Source organism: Nomascus leucogenys, chromosome X, assembly GCF_006542625.1.
Source record: "Nomascus leucogenys isolate Asia chromosome X, Asia_NLE_v1, whole genome shotgun sequence".
Taxonomy (NCBI): domain Eukaryota; kingdom Metazoa; phylum Chordata; class Mammalia; order Primates; family Hylobatidae; genus Nomascus; species Nomascus leucogenys.
Genome location: NC_044406.1, coordinates 84,601,245 through 84,619,411, shown reverse-complemented (window position 1 = coordinate 84,619,411; position 18,167 = coordinate 84,601,245). Strand labels below are relative to the sequence as shown.

Genomic DNA, 18,167 nt, shown 5'->3' with positions numbered 1-18,167 from the left:
CTATACATTTAAATACTTCTAGATTTACTAATTTAAGTAGTATTAATGCTTGCCTTTTAAAAATTACGTATTTTGGTGTATTAATTTACATGAAAAAGTGTAGGAAACAAAAACCCGTGACACAATTTTAAAAACTGAATCCAGAATGTCACCACTGACATAGTATCACAACAGTGTAAAATTCATCTTTAAGCTCAAGAAACTATTCAGTGGTTCTCAATGATGACAGCCCAGTAAGCACAGCACAATGAAACACAATGGACTTAAATAAAGGTCAACCATCACATAAGCTGAACAAAGGAAACTATTTAAAATTAAGAATGATATCCTGTTCTTGTGTCATTCTATGGTGCTTAGTTATTTCAGAGGTCTAACCTATAGCAAATATTCTTGCTTCAATGTAATATAATGAGGCACAGACAGACCCTTAAATTGAAATTGAATTGTATCCACTGGTCATGAATTATGAGCAAATGGTACAGCATGTCACTATATTATATGATGACATTTTTAAATGCAAAGTACCATGAATATGTTCCTTTGCATTTGGTTAGCATAGAATCTTATATCACTGATTAGCAACCAGTGACTAGGAGAGATCACCAAATGAAAACCCTTTCCCACAAATAGCCCCACAGAAAGGAAAGTTTAAAGGACCCCTAAGGAGAGAAAGAAAAGTTTGGAAATAGGGCCTAACATTTCATCCCCCTCCATACATGACCGAGAGTCTAATCTTCCCTTTCACAGAATTTTTTTCAAGACAAATTATAACCCACAAAGTCATTTTCTTCTCAGTAAATTATCAACCACATCTCCCTCAAATTCAATTAATGCTAAATGTTGTCTGATAGGAAAAAGTATATTTCAGTGAAGCAAAAGAGTCAATGAAAATTCTAAAAATAGCATGATCCACTGAAATCATTTGTTTGAGTCTCAGGAAAAGCTGGATCCTAACTCTGCCTTCATCACTGAGTGATCTTGCGTAAAGCCATCTCTCTGGAGAGTAGATCCTCATTTGTAAAATATTGAAAACAGCAGTCAACCTTGCCTACACAAAACCAAAATACTGACAGTTTATACAACACCAAGGGATAGCTCCATAATTATTCAAATTATTAGATGCTATTTTATTACAAATATATAGGCTCTGCTGCTTGGATACATTAAAATCTATTACAAGATGAGAAACTTCCTATTGATAGGCCTACAGTTACACCAAACTGAATTAAAATAAAAAAGATAGATTCTAAGTTTCATGCCAGAGAGCCAAGAAAATTCACATGAGGTTTTCCCCATTTTCAGAATACTGTAAGTGCCAGAGTTGGTTCTATAATGCTTCCTTGAAATGAGCCAAGTATAACCAAACATTGTTACAATGCAATAAGAGGCAGGGTGCTACACAATTTTGTAAACAGAAAACCTGTATGTAAGCCCCAACTTGGACATTTACTAGCTTTTGAATCTTGGACAAATTGTATAACCTCACTGGGCTTTAGTTTTCTAATTTGCAAAATGGGGTTAATAATACTTAACCTCCCTGAATCACAAGGAAAACACTTTATAAACTATAAAAACACAGGCAAACAAATGCATGGACTGTTGACCAGGATTTATTGATCGTTGCTAGGTTCCCTTTCAGTACATCATATAGTGATTATTTGCTAAAATATCTTTGGTTTTAAATTAATAGTCCCATGTTAATTTATTTAATAACACATATTTAATAATGAGTTGCTGATTTAGATTTACAGCAAACAACACATTTTTGTGTCTTTACAAATAAAGCATAAAAAATCTTATAGTTACATATTCAACAGTTTTGCTGGCAAAAATACGCCCTTTATATCTGTGAGGAACAAAATGTTCTCACTTAAAAAACAAGTTAACACATGGTGAGTATTAATAACAAATCCTCTATTTAATCAAATTGTCTGACTTTCAATCTGTAGTAATATATTGAGAGCTTCACATATAATAGACACTGGAGATATAATGCAGAATAAAATATACATCCAAATTTGACGAGTTCTGAGTCTTGTGAAGGACAAAGGGGAAGAAAACAGTAAATTAAATGCCAAGTGAAGACACGGTGAAAAGGTGGCCATATGGTAACCCAAGGAGAGAGACCTCACCAGAAACCAACCCTGCTGGCATCTTGATCTTGGGCTTTCAGTCTCTATAACTGTGAAAAAATAAATTTCTCCTCTTTAGGCCACTCAGCCTATGGTTTCTGTTATGTCAGTCCAAGCTGAACAATAACACTGACTAAAGTATTTTGCTTCTACAAGCATCAGTTTTCTCACTTGTGGACTGAAGAGGTTAGACTAGACGTATTCATATGCTGACATTCTGAGTTTTTATGGACACAGTCCACATTATTTTAGCTAGAAATGATTAGACACTGCGAAACTTTGCGTGTACTTACATATGACTTTTTTCTAAGGTCTTTTGTAGATTCTTTTGTGTGTGTAGATTACAGATTTCCAAATTTTACTACCATAGGCAGCAGTCACTTTTCTTTACAAAGCATATTTTCTGGGGTAATTTTCTATTTCACAATAAAGCTGAACCTATTTTACTTTCCTTCTTACAACTTCTATGGGGGAAATGGACGGAGATGGATGCTTCTTTTGTATAGTTGGTACGATACTTTGTCACTAATATCATGTAATGGCCTCTAGATGAGGCTTTACATGTTATAGATATTCAAGATCATGGGTGTCCAATCTTTTGGATTCCCTGGGCCACATTAGAAGAAGGAGAATTGTCTTGGGCTATATATAGTATATACTAATGATGGCTGATGAGCTAAAAAAAAAAAAAACACACACACACACAAAAAAAACTCTCATAATGTTTTAAGAAAGTTTATGAATTTGTGGGAGGATCATGGCAGACGGGAAGCAGGACAAGATTGCAGCTCCAACTCGGATGGACAGAGAAGCGTGCGGAGGCTTGCATTGTGAATTTTAGCTCCAGAACGACTGCAGGGATAAACCAGGAATCCCGAGAGGACCCACAGACCCTCTGAAGGAAGCGGACTGCTGCTGCAGGACCCAAATACTGTGAGTGCCCAAATTGCGAAGTGGGAAAGGGAGATCCTCCACCACCGAACACACACCCCTACTGGGGAAACTGAAGGTCTAGTTTGAGGGAGAAGTTTCCAACCTTACCTGCAGCTGAGTCAATTTAGAGAGCCAAGCAAAATACATGGGTAGAGGAAGCAGCGGGAAAGGCCCTGGGAGTTCACTGGGTTCCCAAACAGGCTATTCCTGCCTGGCATCATAGGGATCCTTCCTGAGGGTGGCCAGAGGCACAAGGGGAAAAGCAACAAGGAGAAGAAAGTCTCCAGCTGATCTTTGTAACAACTTGAAGTGGTCAAGAAGCCTTCTGGCCAGAACTCAGTGGAGGGCATGAATCCACCGTGTAGACTCTACAGGCAGGGGAAGCCCTTTTCTTTCACAGCTCGGAGGTGGGTAGCCTGGGGCAAGTTCTCAGCCCTGTTTGCCCACTGCCTGGAAACAGACTCGTTGCTGTTAGTGGGGGCATGGTGGGAGTGGGGCCAGCCCTTTGGATTGCGTGGGAGCTGGGTGAGGCTTGTGACTGCCGGCTTTCCCCCACTTCCCTGACAACCTGCATGACTCAGCAGAGGCAACCATAATCCACAGTAGGTACACAACTCCATTGAGCTGGGAACCTCACGCTCATTCCCTACAGCAGCTGCAACAAGACCCACACAAGGAGAGTCTGAGGTCAGACACGCCTAGACCTGCTCCATCTGATGGCCCTTCCCTACCCACGCTGGTAGCTGAAGACAAAGGGCACATACTCTTGGGAGTTCTAGGGCCCTGCCCATGGCCGGTTCCTCTCCATGCTACCACAGCTGATGCTCTATGGAAATCACCACCTCCCGGCAGGAGGCCAACCAGCACAAAAATAGAACATTAAACCACCAAAGCTAAGAACCCTTACAGAGTCCATTTCACACCCCTGCCACCTCCACTGGAACAGGTGCTGGTATCTACAGCTGAGAGGCCCATAGATGGTTCACATCACAGGACTTTGTGCAGATAACCCCCAGTACCAGCCCGGAGCCAAGTAGACTTGTTGGGTGCCTAGACCCCAGAAGAGAGACAACAATCACTGCAGCTCGGCTCTCAGGAAGCCACATCCATAGGAAAAGGAGGAGAGTACTACATCAAGAGAATACTCCATGGGACAAAAGAATCTGAACAACAGCCTTCAGCCCTAGATTTTCCCTCTGACAGAGCCTACCCAAATGAGAAGGAACCAGAAAATCAACTCTGGTAATATGACAAAACAAAGTTCCTTAACACCCCCCAAAAATCACACTAGCTCACCAGCAAGGGATCCAAACCAAGAAAAAAATCCCTGATTTATCTGAAAAAGAATTCAGGATGTTGGTTATTACGCTAATCAGGGAGGCACCAGATAAAGGTGAAGCCCAACGCAAGGAAATCCAAAAAGATACAAGAAGTGAAGGGAGAAATATTCAAGAAATATTCAATCTCAAATTGAGATTCAGAGAAGGTAAGTGACTTAGGAAAATTTGGCTAGTAATTGGCGAAGTGTAAGTTAAAACGTAGGTTCCAAGCCCACAATGTTCTCCCCTTTTGTAGGATTCTTAATCCTACCTATCCTTCAAGATTCTTCTTTTTCAATTTACCAGCACTGCCCAATCGCCAAAGATTCCTTCCTCCCCTGAACTCCTGCTAATCTCAGTGGCCATTTATTTTTGCCCTCACTGACAGTGTACCTTGTGACATTACATAATACTGTGTATGCATATTTCCTGGCTACTCAACTGTACCACAAGCTTCTTGAGGTTTCTGTGTAGCTTCTCTATTGTTGGTAGGCCTCTGATGAATAGATCATCTGTTTTATTTTGTATTTGTTTATAGCTGCCTGATATCCCTTTACCTGCTCCTAACCTTTGGTAGCCCTATCTTTGGTAACAGCACCCTTTAGGGCATAACCAATCTTCCATGGCAGGTAGTTTCGGTAGCACTGTCAATCAAGGTTTTTTGCTCTCCCTTGAACAAGGGGTGTTCTTATAATCCACACCGGGCTCATTACGCTCTCTTCATAATTTGAATTTGAATCAAACATAGGGAAAGGAGAAGGAAAATGGTTGGAGCTGATATATCCCAAAGGCAACATCCTAAAAAGACTTTTCATTCATTCCTGCTACCTGAATTCTCAAAGCTGTCACAGCTGCTGTTCTTTTAAAGGGCAAGTTCTTTAGTCTTTCCTCAGTTTCTGGCTTAGTTACTTCGTATCCTTCCAGCAAGTTTCACTTTTTGCTTGAATCAGGCAGAGTCACATTTTGATACTTACAAAGATCCTTATTTGATAAACCCACAAAGCTTAGTATATAGGGAATGCTAAGTATTTTAAAATGTTTTGTCCTTATGCAGATTATATATGCTATTTCATACTGGAAAAAAAAAAACAACAAACAAATGGCCTTGAAGTGTAGCATTTCTATTGGTTAGAATTTTAATAACCAACAGGCTAAGCTAACATTGGAAGCTCATCTTCACTGAAATGATTTTTATTACAGTTCAGCACACTGGTTTGGTGACTCACAAAGTGATAATTCACTGCTGCAAATTAACAAAGCATTTTGTGGTGAGGGTAGTAATTACAATAATGATACCCTTTAGTGTTGACATTTTGGTTAACCCATCTGTTTTCCTTTTCTTCCACACCATAACAGCCAATTGTGACCATCTGAAATTTTTATATTACCTTGCTACAAGATACATCTGATAAGTTTAACCACATGCCTCCTTTTTACCTAGGTGAATATTTTAACATACTCTATAGCTTCTTGTTAAAAGCACTGGATTAGTTTTAAAATCACTGAGAAAAGAAATTACCATTAGAAAAATTTAGGAGAGTAAATGGTATCATTTTAAAACCGTAATCAGTGTTCTATGAGGGAAATTCCCCCTGCTATTTTCTTTAAGAAGGCAATCACTAAGAAAAATCAACGAAGTAATCTTTCATAATACAACTGAAATTAAACAGCAATTCTAGCTAATCATACATCAGTAGTAAGTTAATTCTATTTCAAACAGAATACAGACCTGGCCGGACGCGATGGCTCACGCCTGTAATCCCAGCACTTTGGGAGGCTGAGGCGGGCGGATCACGAGGTCAGGAGATCGAGACCATCCTAGCTAACACAGTGAAACCCTGTCTCTACTAAAAATAGAAAAAATTAGCCGAGCATGGTGGCGGGCGCCTGTAGTCCCAGCTACTCGGGAGGCTGAGGCAGGAGAATGGTGTGAACCTGGGAGGCGGGGCTTGCAGTGAGCCGAGATCCTGCCACTGCACTCCAGCCTGGGCGACAGAGCAAGACTCCGTCTCAAAAAAAAAAAAAAAAAAAAAAAAAAACAAAACAAAACAGAATACAGACCTAAGCTAACTATTTCTATGTGCTTCAGAAAATTTCTGTCATTTTAGACATTTACATTTACTCACAATCCTTTGTATTCCAGGAACATCCTTTGAATCCTAGACATTATGGGACTATCATGCATGTGTATGATATTTCTCTTTCTAAATGACAACTGTTTTCCTAGAAAATTTCCCAGAAGATAAAAATCTTACTGAAAAGTGGGGGGTGAGTTGGGGGACAGATTTTAAAACCTTCACTTCTTTCACTTTTGGAACACCTATTGCTACATGATAGTATTTCCAGCAAGATTATTTTTTATTTTATTTGAAGTTGGCAAAAATCTTTGTGCTGAATCCTTTGAGCATAACTCTAGTGATAGATGTCAGATCAGCGTTCTGTAGAAGAACTTTTATTTGACAGGTAGATGACAGAAAGAAGCCTCTCTCCAAAATATAAGATGTAACTGTAAAATCCTTTGGTGAGATTAACGTAATCTTTTGTTCCTATGTATAAATGACTTATTCATTCTTGCTTCAAAGAAATCAGTTCATGTAATTAATTTGAATAGTGTGAAATTAAGACACTTATAAGGTACATATTTCTTCAAATTAGAATGGTTTAAAATATTTTCATATGAATTAAATGCAAAATAGGTATCTAATACAAATTTCTGATGATATTTTAACTTATAATCTTTTTATAATGGTCAAGCAAGAACACTTTTAGATTCACTCAGTGTGCATACCGCATATACTCTAGGCAAGTAGCACCATGGTAGAGATGACTCTATTAACATTGGGGATATGGTATGCAATATAATGCTGAAGTCCTAAATACTTTATTTTATCCTATAAATCTGGCATGATTTAGTACAGTTTATTACAAGCATTGCCTTATTCCCTCTGGCATTATGAAATGATTTTACATGTCCCTAAATATCACAAGAAGATGGGGGTAAAAATGTTTTCTTCACAAAATCCAGCATTTCCAGATAATCTTCCCTATTTTCCTTGTTCTCTTTCCTTACAGCCCTCAAAAATATATCAGGAGTAAACAGATATTCACAATTCTACTGTACATCCTATTATTATCTATAAGTGTTATTCTTTATGTCTATTGGGTTAGAACTACCAAGATCAAATCATTTTTGATACATACCAAAGTGCTATTCCATGTATATGTAATGAACATCAATTTAATGCATGTATAGAAAAGAAATTCATATCCATTGCTAGATTTGGGATTCTCATTATAATATACTTCAAGAACTAACCAAAGTTCTGCAATATTTTCAGATGTGAGAGAAAAAAAAAGTGAAAGAATGGTGAGTTGTCAAAGACAGATTGCTTGTTTTCAGATTTATTTTCGTCTCTAGCTTTCTTACAGGCCTTCACCTCAGAGTCTTTTCAGGCTTCTATAACAGACAGATCTTTTCTTTGAATAACGTGGTTTGCTCTAGCCTAAAAATGGACATATACAAGCACTTTTGGGCTTCTGTTTCTTTGTTTGCTTTTCATAAGCCTCAAAAATATTATTAAATGATCCAACCAAAACAAGATGATTGTTATTCAATTTTCTTTTTTACCTCTTAGTTAATGCACTAGATACCAGTGTACAACACTACTTGACATTGAAGAGTATTATTATCTTAGAGTAGAATAAGCAAACTATATTCAAAAATAAATTTCTGGATATTTATCTCATTAAATTTAGCTTGTCAGATACTTTTTAGAAAGACATAAGTAATAATGTAAAGGAAATACAATACTGCATCTATTTTATTTTATTTTATATTTTATTTTTTGAGACAGAGTCTTGCTCTGTTGCCTAGGCTGGAGTACAGTGGCGTGATCTCGGCTCACTCCAACCCCCGCCTCCCGTGTTCAAGTGATTCTCCTGCCTCAGCCTCCAGAGTAGCTGGGATTACAGGTACCCGTCACCGCGCCCCGCTAATTTTTGTATTTTTAGTAGCGACGGAGTTTCACCATGTTGGCCAGGCTGGTCTCGAACTCCTGACCTCAGGTTATCCACCCGCCTCAGCCTCTCAAAGTGCTCGGATTACAGGTGTGAGCCACCACGTCTGGCCAATACTGCATCTACTTTATAAAAGTGGGATTTTTTTGTTGACAAACTTTAGTAAAATGTAATCAGCAAATGTTAAGCACTGTATTCCAAAAGAATTTTAAAGTCTTTTAGATTTTACTAAGATTTTAAAAAATTATTTGTTTGAATTGAGATATAATTCGCATCCCAGAAAATGCACCCTTTTTAAGCATATAATTTTGTGGTTTATGCACAATTGCTATTTGCAGTATCATCTTTAATAGACAAGAAGATTATTGTTGTAAATTACCATTATAAAATGTCATCTTACCTTACAAAGGAAGTTGATCTTAAATCCCAAAGACTGGGCATTTCTTGAGCCTGAGTTCATGTAGTTTCCAACAAGAAGAACTAACTCTAAAAGTCTGTTAAAGCTTTCACTTTTCTTCAGCTCTTCACAGGCAAGAGTTACTGCTATGATGCTTGGTTTGATGTTGTTTACGTGTTCTTCAAATGTGAGCTTGAACAGGATACTACTGAGACGAGGCTGTAACATTTTCACGGAGCTCATCTGTAAGATAAGAAATACTCTGAGAATATACATTTAATGCCTCTTATTTTATCTCTTTAGTGGGGATAATTTCATAGACAACACTAACATTTCTGCATAAAGTCAGTTTTCTCTGGGATTTTAAAAATCTTTTTTGTTTTAAACATTCCAAAGAAATATTTTATCAAAGTTTAAAAAGCAGCTGGCTATACAGGTTTTTAAAAAATAAATCATCCTTATGGCATTAATAAAATATTACAGAAGCTGAACAGTTGCTATATGTTAATTGCATAATCATTAGCCATCAATAGCATTCAAACTGCCAAAATCTGTCCCTGAGGTGAACTAGGAAAATTTATAAATGTGAAATTGAGTTGAGTGAATATTTGAGCCACAGATAAAAGATGTACATGATGACAGAAAATATAACTGGAACATTTCCTAAGAAATTACCTATTACTATGCTGTTTGAAATCAGAAGACTAGCTCTGATTGAGCATTTAATAACTTTTAAACTTATGATTTCTATTCATAAAATATATTATTTATATATACTCTAAAGAATTTCTAAAGAATTTCACCTACTTGACAGATGCTGATGTTAAGTAATTAGATGATAGTAAAATCACATGAACTTACTTTCAAGTACATTGTGCAAGAATTCTATATTGGTTTTCTTCAATACAGTTCAACTTTGGTTTTAATTATTTGTTTCATAGCACTGGTGCACATTAAATATTCCACTTGGTATAGTTACTATGATAATAATTGTTTTAGTTTTTAATTTCCTATAGCTCCAAGTTACTCAACTAGTTTTCCTTCACAAAATGGATTCTGGGAGGGAGGTGGGGGAGAGGTAGACACACATGAACACACACAGACACATGCACACAGTGAAAATAAATTACTAACATTCCTAATTATATGTTTTTGTATGTATAACCTACTTCCTTAAATACAAATGCCAAGTACAGATTAGACACCAACATATCTGCAGATACCATGAAGAGAATTTGATGACATAAATAGAAGTTTTTAAACCACAAAGTACCTTTCAAAAGCAGCAGATGAGCTGTTGGGCAGACCATATCTACTCTAATACAGAATCAAGACAGTCCATTATTTTTCTTTGTCGAATTTGCCCGTTAACCATGAATATCTGCCTCTCCAAATATGAACCTCTGCCTTCTACTAATCCTCCTATATGCTTTCATGCTTTTTTGTTTGTTTGTTTGTTTTTGTTTTTGAGACGGACTCTCGCTCTGTCGCCCAGGCTGGAGTGCAGTGGCGCAATCTCGGCTCACTGCAAGCTCCGCCTCCCGGGTTCACGCCATTCTCCTGCCTCAGCCTCTCCGAGTAGCTGGGATTACAAGCGCCCGCCACCACGCCCGGCTAATTTTTTGTATTCTTAGTAGACACGGGGTTTCACCGTGGTCTCGATCTCCTGACCTCATGATCCGCCCGCCTCGGCCTCCCAAAGTGCTGGGATTACAAGCGTGAGCCACCGCACCTGGCCGCTTTCATGCTTTTCACAGGCAGATATACAAAAGTATGATGAAATATCTACCTGTTATTATATTTTTGTAGGTCTCATCACTTACGACTCACTTTTCTTTTTTTATCTGGTCAGGGTATTATTACACAAATTGTCCTGCTATTTCTTCAGTACTCACATGGCAACTATAAAACACACCACCTATTCACAAAAAGCTTACAATACAGTCTGAAACTCAACACAGAACCTTGAAAACTATTGCTGGTGAAAAAGCCAGCACATGATTTTAGGTAGGTAAAAAGAAATTAAGTTCTGGAGGTGTTCACTGGAAGAAGAAAAAACTTTAAACTCTTATGATTACAGTGTTTAATGAAGGCTTCACAGTAGAGGAAATACACGTGAAAAAATATATGTATAAGTGTGTGCATGCTTGTGTAAATTTAAGCACACATAGAACTGACACTAAAAGGAAAAAGTGGCCGGGTGTGGTGACTGAGGGCTGTAAACCTAGCACTTTGGGAGGCAGAGGCAGGAGTATCACTTGAGGTCAGGAGTTTGAGACCAGCCTAGCCAACATGGTGAAACCCTGTCTCTACTAAAAATACAAAAATTAGCATGGTGGTGGTGGCACAGTGCCTGTAATCCCAGCTTCCCAGGAGGCTGAGGCAGGAGAATCACTTAAGCCTGGTAGGCGGAGGTTGCAGTGAGCCGAGATTGTGCCACTGCACTACAGCCTGGGCGACAGAGTGAGACCCTGTCTCAAAACAAAACAAAAAAAAGAAAGAAAAGAAAGAAAGGGAAGGAAGGAAGGAGTAAAGAGAGACAGAATGGTGTGAGAAAAGTAAAGAGAGAGAATGGTGTGAGAAAAGGTTTATAGGCTAGGTATATATGACATATATACCTAGAGGTAGAATTGGAAACAATGTATCTAAAGAGTCCAGGTAAAGGCCACAGAAGTGGAAGTTAATCACATCAAAGTCTATGTCTCCATGAATTTGCAGGTCTCTTTGTGTATGTTTGTGTGGGAATCACTCTGAGTTTCTCTATATATTTTTCTGCCTTAATTTCTGCCTCTACCTCTGTCTCCAAATCCCGCCCCACTTTATTTTTCCTTTCCTTTTACTGGTAACTGGCCATCACTAGCACTGAAGCACGTTTTCTATCATTTTACGTTTAGAGAGTAGTTTTTTAGTCTCCCTGATGACTAAAAAAGCCATAGAGCTACTTTGAGCAGCTACTAGTGACCATGCACTTGCTCTCCTGGCCATACTTTGCAAAGCTTATAGGGGCCCTGTTCACCAGGGTGCCCTTGGTCCCAGATGGACAAGGAACAAAACCCTTAGGCATATGTGGGCTTTTAGTCTTCTTCGGTTCCAATATCATGTGCCTTCAATCATATTCTTATCCTTTCCATGTTTTGTATTAGCCTACAATGTTTGGCCTATAAACTCAGAGAACGTGGATTTGATATTTTTATAAAAATCATATTTTTATAAAAATATCAGCTCCAATTGAAATTACATAACCAAAGTATGCTTTGATAATGATGGTAACAATGATAACAGCAATTAACACTTATTAAGTACTTTGTGCCAGACATTTTTCAACATTTGCTTTATATATTAACTGATTTGATTCTCAAAACAATCCTAGGAAAAGGTTATCATTATTTTCATTCCAAAGATGAGAAGAGTGAAACAAATAGTAAGTAACTTGCACAAAATCAAATTGTATGTTGGAAACCTGAAGATTTGAATGCAGGCCTTTGGGCTACAGACCCCAGACTCTCAACTGCTACCCCACACTGCCTCTTGAGTCTTATTAGGAGCAGTAAGTATGATTGGATGAAGGAGAGATTAATGGCAGGGAGACCATCAGGAAGTTAGCAAAATGGTGTAAGAAACAGGTAATGAGGTAGCATGTTGACAGTAGGAAGATAAAGAAAACAACGGATATAAAAGATAGAATTAAGGAAGAATAAATGAGACTTAGTAACCGACCAGTTATAGCAGGAGAAAGTCAAAGATGGCTCCAAAGTTTGAAGTCTGCTGTGAGGCAGAACAATGTTGGCAATAATGAAGGTAGAAGGAGGTGCTAATTTGGTACAGTTTGTCACTTGGTTGTTTGCTTGTTTCAGAGAATGAGAGTAGATGGATTTGCTTTCCCTGATCTGCTGCTACTTAAATTCCAGTAAGCCAATCAGGGACTAAGGCAGCAAGGGCAGGTAGGTGTAGCTTAGTAGCAACTAAGTCAAATGAGACTGAAATTAGAAACTGTCATGTGATCTGACTGTGTGAAAACAGTCTGCCTAATTTTCTGGTCTTAGTTTCCCCATCGTAAAGTGGGAGAAATTCCTGTAAAGCGGTCTTGTTTTGATGAAAAGAAGGGAGTCAAAATAAATGATCCATACGTTTACTTTCTTCTTTTTTAGGCTCTGCCTCTACAGCTGTGGGAAGGTAGAGTAAAAAGTGCTAGTTCCATAAAGGAAAAGTATTGCTTGGCTGCTATGAAAAATTTGTATTAGCATTTAAGTAAATTCAGCTTACCATCTTCTCAGACATCAAATAGGGCATCTCACGTCTAACAATGATGCTCTTATTTTCCCATTCAAGACCCCAAATCTTGAAGTGATATTCAAGTCACAGTAAACACAATGTTATTTATAATAATACCAATCCTTACCAATATTTTAACCTGCAGAATTTCTGAGAGTTGTCCCTTATTTTCCATGCTCACCATATAGAAACTCATAATTTTATGTACTTCAAGCTTGGATTACTAACATATTGACATGTTGAGTTTTTGTTATTATGATGATATCTGCTAGAATTTGAAACTATAGTTCTAGGGGTTAGAAGTATTGGAGTTGGCAGATTTGGGAGTTATCTGAATAGACGCAATAGGAGGTAAGGTCATTGATAGACACTACATAGAGAAAAAAAAGGAGAAAGCAGTCAAAAGCTGCATCTTGTGGAGCACCTAGCACATCGTCTTGAGTATATCAATATGTGCTGATTGATTTTTAAAGCACTCCTTAGCTGACTAACCATTTTCCAGATCTTTTCCCAAGTAGGACAATTGTCTATTCAACAAAATTAATAGCTGACAGTAATATTTTTCTTCCACAAAATAATGTCTTCAGTTATAATGTCAAACCAGAAATATTAGGGAATTAACTTTGTTGAACCGCTATTACTAGATATTAATCTATCATGAGTCAGCCTGCTTTTCGGAAGAAGTTGTATACCGTAAGGGGTTCAAAGTTGCCCTTTGATCTGGCAAAAATTCTTCATTGATTCATCTCCTACAACAAAGTTTGATACATGGCAGATGATAAAGATGAAAAGTGATTTTGAAAATAAACCATCGTAAAATGAATGAATGGCTTCATTCATATAAATAGGAAACATAATATTCAGTAAAATGCTGGGTCAAGAAGAGGACATATAGTTTCAAGAGGTATAACAGCAGGCTGATGTGGGGAAAGAGGAAGTACATGTAAGGTCATTCATTAGCTTCCAGGTAGGTCACCCCAACAATACTGCCAAGGCCCAATCTTAGCCCAAATTCAGAGTCCCATACAGCTTTTTCTTAAAGAATAGGATTTAGGAGAATTTTTTTCTCTAAACCCAGGAAAGAGGGGGAAACAATTATCTGCATTCTCCAGACCCATACTGTAAGCTGCAGTAGGAGAAACAGGGACACTGTAGTTACACAGACATAGGTTTGAGCCACACTTCTGTCACTTTACTTTTTAGAGACAGGGTCTCACTCTGTCGCCCAAGCTGGAGTGCTGTAGGGTGATCACAGCTCACTGCAACCTTCATTTCCTGGGGCTCAGGCGATCTTCCCACCTCAGCCTCCCGAGTAGCCAGGACTACAGGCACATGTCACCATGCCTGGCTAAGTTTTGTATTTTTTTGCAGAGATGGGGTTGTGCCATGTTGCCCAGGCTGCTCTTGAACTCCTGGGGCTCAAGCGATCTGCCCACCTGGGCCTTCCAAAGTGCTGGGATTTCAGATGTAAGCGACCTCACTCGGCCTCACTTTCTAGTTGTATGACCTACTCCAAGTTACCTGGAGTTTCTAAGTATTTCCTCATCATGAAAATGTATTCATTAAATCATCTATACACGATGCATTAGAACTTAAATGTGATACTATGTGTATCACTCCTGTCACAGTAACTGACATGATGTAAACACCCTAAAACAATAGTTATTGTTGTTATTACATTCTTTATTCATCCTCAGAAATTGTCAGTATGAAGAAACCGGGGTCCTTATCTGTTCCCCCAAACCCAGCGTAAAGTTTCTCTCATTCAAAATTAAGAAATATATTTCCAGGGCTCAGTGAAGAACAGCTCTCATTATCCACTGTAAATATCATGCTTTATTTAGCTATTTTTAATTCATAATATACATCTACTATTAGAAATGTTATTATTAAAATTATTACAAAATCAAGACATGATGGAGGAGGCAAGCTATACATGTGCATCTCTTAACAAAAGCCACAAACTAGTACATATTGATCATAACCACAGAATTTTTGCAAACATAAGTGTGAATTTTTACGATCAGACCAGTGTACACTGATAGAAACAGTTGCAACTCCATCAGAGGATTTGGATATGTAAGGAAATGTCCTAGATAACTAAGTTTAGAAATAGTAGGAAGCACTGAGCAACACTCTTAGCCACAGATACAATTATTAAAAGGCTCATGTCTCATAAAGGCACTTTAGTGCACCTAAGTGATATAAGTAAATAAAATAAAAACTCTGCTGAAATGTGTGTTTGTATTTAGTTGTGGTCCCTTGCAGCATTTTAGTTGACTGGCATCCTTTGTTTTATAATTCATTCCTTGAAGTGCTGTGGGATGCTGACCAGGGTATTGTATTATGTAGGGGATTTATTTGTGTTACGATGTACTTGCCTATCAAATCACATCAAGTGGCTCTCATTTCTTTAGCTGATCTTCACTATATTAAAAAAAAATAAAAGTGCATTGACAGCTTTAGAGAGAGCAACTACAAGTGGGTTATTTCCCCAAAGAGTTAGAGACAGTTTTGTTTATATAATTTGAATTTTACACACTTCAGTACCTACGCAGCTCATGAATATTGATCTACTACCCAACTAACCTAGGAATCCACAGAGAAAGGAAAAGAGCACAAATGTAAAAATCATGTGTGAAGGAAAAGGGGATGGCCACATGGCACTCCTATGGTCAGGTGTGGCCTTTAGGGTTATTTCTATCATCTTTCCTTCTCACTTCTAAGGCATATTCCATTAAGGCCTAACATATGGGAGAAAAACTGATCCCTCAGTCTCTTCAAAATATAATGTTAAGAATTCATAAGAATTAACAGATAAATTTGTAACAAATATATATTTGCCACTAGGTATTTTTTCCAAATAGTTAACTCTTTTGATCCATTGCCCATTGAATATACAGAATCCTTTTGTGTCTGTGACTATAACAAAAACAATGATCATGAAACCACATTAAAGGAGAATGGACTTAAGTTTAATAGAAGGCAGAACTGCCTACAGAAATGAGATTGAGTCAATACTGACCAGATTTCTGCCTGGAGTTGTGGAAATAAGGCAGGGGCATTTATGACACCCCATAAAGTAAAGACTTTTATCTTCTTCGAGACAACGACCTCCTCCAGGGCAGAACCTCTCCTACTTATACTCATTCTAATACTTTCTGTAGCAAATCCAGTACCAGATTGGACAAAATAATCAATACAAGTGTACCGACTATATGGAGTCAATGCCAAATGTTTGTACATTAGATGTCATGAGAGAAAAAGACCATACTTAATCTGTGAATTGAAGCCTTGAAAAAATTGAGTGTTGAAAAATGATGCTACATCAGAAAAATAATGATGTAGGCTGGGCGCAGTGGCTCACGCCTGTAATCCCAGCACTTTGGGAGGCCGAGACAGAGCAAGACTCCTTCTCAAAGAAAAATAATGATGTACTGGTAGAGAATATTTCCCCAAAGATAAAAATACATGGAAACTACCCATCAACAACCATCCACTTGTCTTTAGTCTAGAACAGAATACAATAACATTGTGTGCCCCAAAAGGCACTATAAACTCAGAAGAATCACACTAAAAAGTTAGGCAAGAATTTTAAAACACCTTTCTGAAAACATGTTTGAGGCCAAGAACAGCCATCAACATTTCTTTTTTTTTTTTTTTTTTTTTTTTTGGAGATGGAGTCTTGCTCTGTCATCCAGCTTGGAGTACAGTGGCACAATCTTGGCTCATTGCACCCTCCGCCTCTCACGTTCAAACGATTCTCCTGCCTCAGCCTCCTGAGTAACTGGAATTACAGGCACCCACCACCATGCCCGGCTAATTTTTGTATTTTTAGTAGAGACGGGGTTTCACCATGTTGGTAAGGCTGGTTTCGAACTCCTGATCTTGTGATCCACCCGCCTCAGCCTCCCAAAGTGTTGGGATTACAGGCGTGAGCCACCATGCCTGGCCACAGCCATAAAAATTTCTATGGTGGTGTTAGGAATTAGTGATATGTGGGGGGAAAAATGAAAGGGTTAACTTTTGATTTTTAAAAAATTTGATGAAAACCAATCAATAGCAAAATTAATTGACATCTATTGACCTAATTTGAATATTCAGTTTTCAGGTGGTTTTATTTTACCTTGTTTTATTGCAAAAGCTGATGGAAATAAGAAATTCTGTCACAAAAAATGATTATTATGAGAAGTTAGTAAGAGGGATAAGAATATAAATACATGTATTTGAGAATGAGTCATGGTGAGTTTTCTTTTACCTGATCTCAAAATTATTAAACCAGCTTTTTCCTCAGATAAAATGAATATACATCTAGAAGTAAGAGCTAGCACTAATATTTACAAAAGTAATGAAAACAGAAACAATCAGGGCATTACAAATCAAAACACTTAATACTCCAAATGCAGGCATATAAAATAAAGAAAAAATGCAATTTTCACACTGAATATGCAAAAGTGAAAAATGATTTGATATTAATGGAACAGAGGACTTACAATTTTCTATCCAAACTAATTGCCTTTGATGATATGTGGAAGGAAAAAAAAAGCTATTAAGAATTTTCTTTTCACCTGGTTAAGCTATCTTTATAGCTCATAAGCTCTTATGAGGCTTTAAAAAAATTAAAAAGCACAGTAAATTTATAGTTGTACTTCCAACTATATGCATAAATCCTCTCCTCCCAACTTCATATATTTGTGTAAAAAAATTTAAATGTGCTGTCCGCAATATCACATCATCTGTGCTTCCTATTATGAAGATTTCTACACACAAGCCTATTTCAACATTTTTTGTTAGATTATAGCTTTAGGATGTTTTTAACTGAAAAAATATGGATAATTTTGAAGTCAGAAAAACAAAGTACCGATTACTAAGAGAATTAATTATTGCCTTCTTTTCCTCAGAAGATGTGTTAGTTTAATAGATACAAACAGTATAGGTCTCCATCCCCTGTGCAAGACAAGTGGGAACTTCCATAGCTCTGAGGTTTGAGAACAGCTGAGCTGCAAAGACACTCAGAAGAGTTTAAAAGCTCCTGCTGAGGGTTCTAACTGCCAGAGCTTTCAAAAATCTGTGCTTTTTTTTTCCTAGTAAAGGTAC

At 37.6% G+C, this 18,167-nt stretch overlaps 1 protein-coding gene across 1 annotated transcript in view; it reads right to left on the bottom strand.

Moving 5' to 3' along the window:
• Window positions 1-18,167, bottom strand: part of DIAPH2 (diaphanous related formin 2) — a 938,691-nt gene that overhangs the window by 496,846 nt on the left and 423,678 nt on the right. The window contains exon 21 of the mRNA XM_003274986.3: window positions 8,802-9,041. Within this exon, the coding sequence (XP_003275034.2) occupies window positions 8,802-9,041 (240 nt within the window). The remainder of the gene's footprint in view (window positions 1-8,801; window positions 9,042-18,167) is intronic.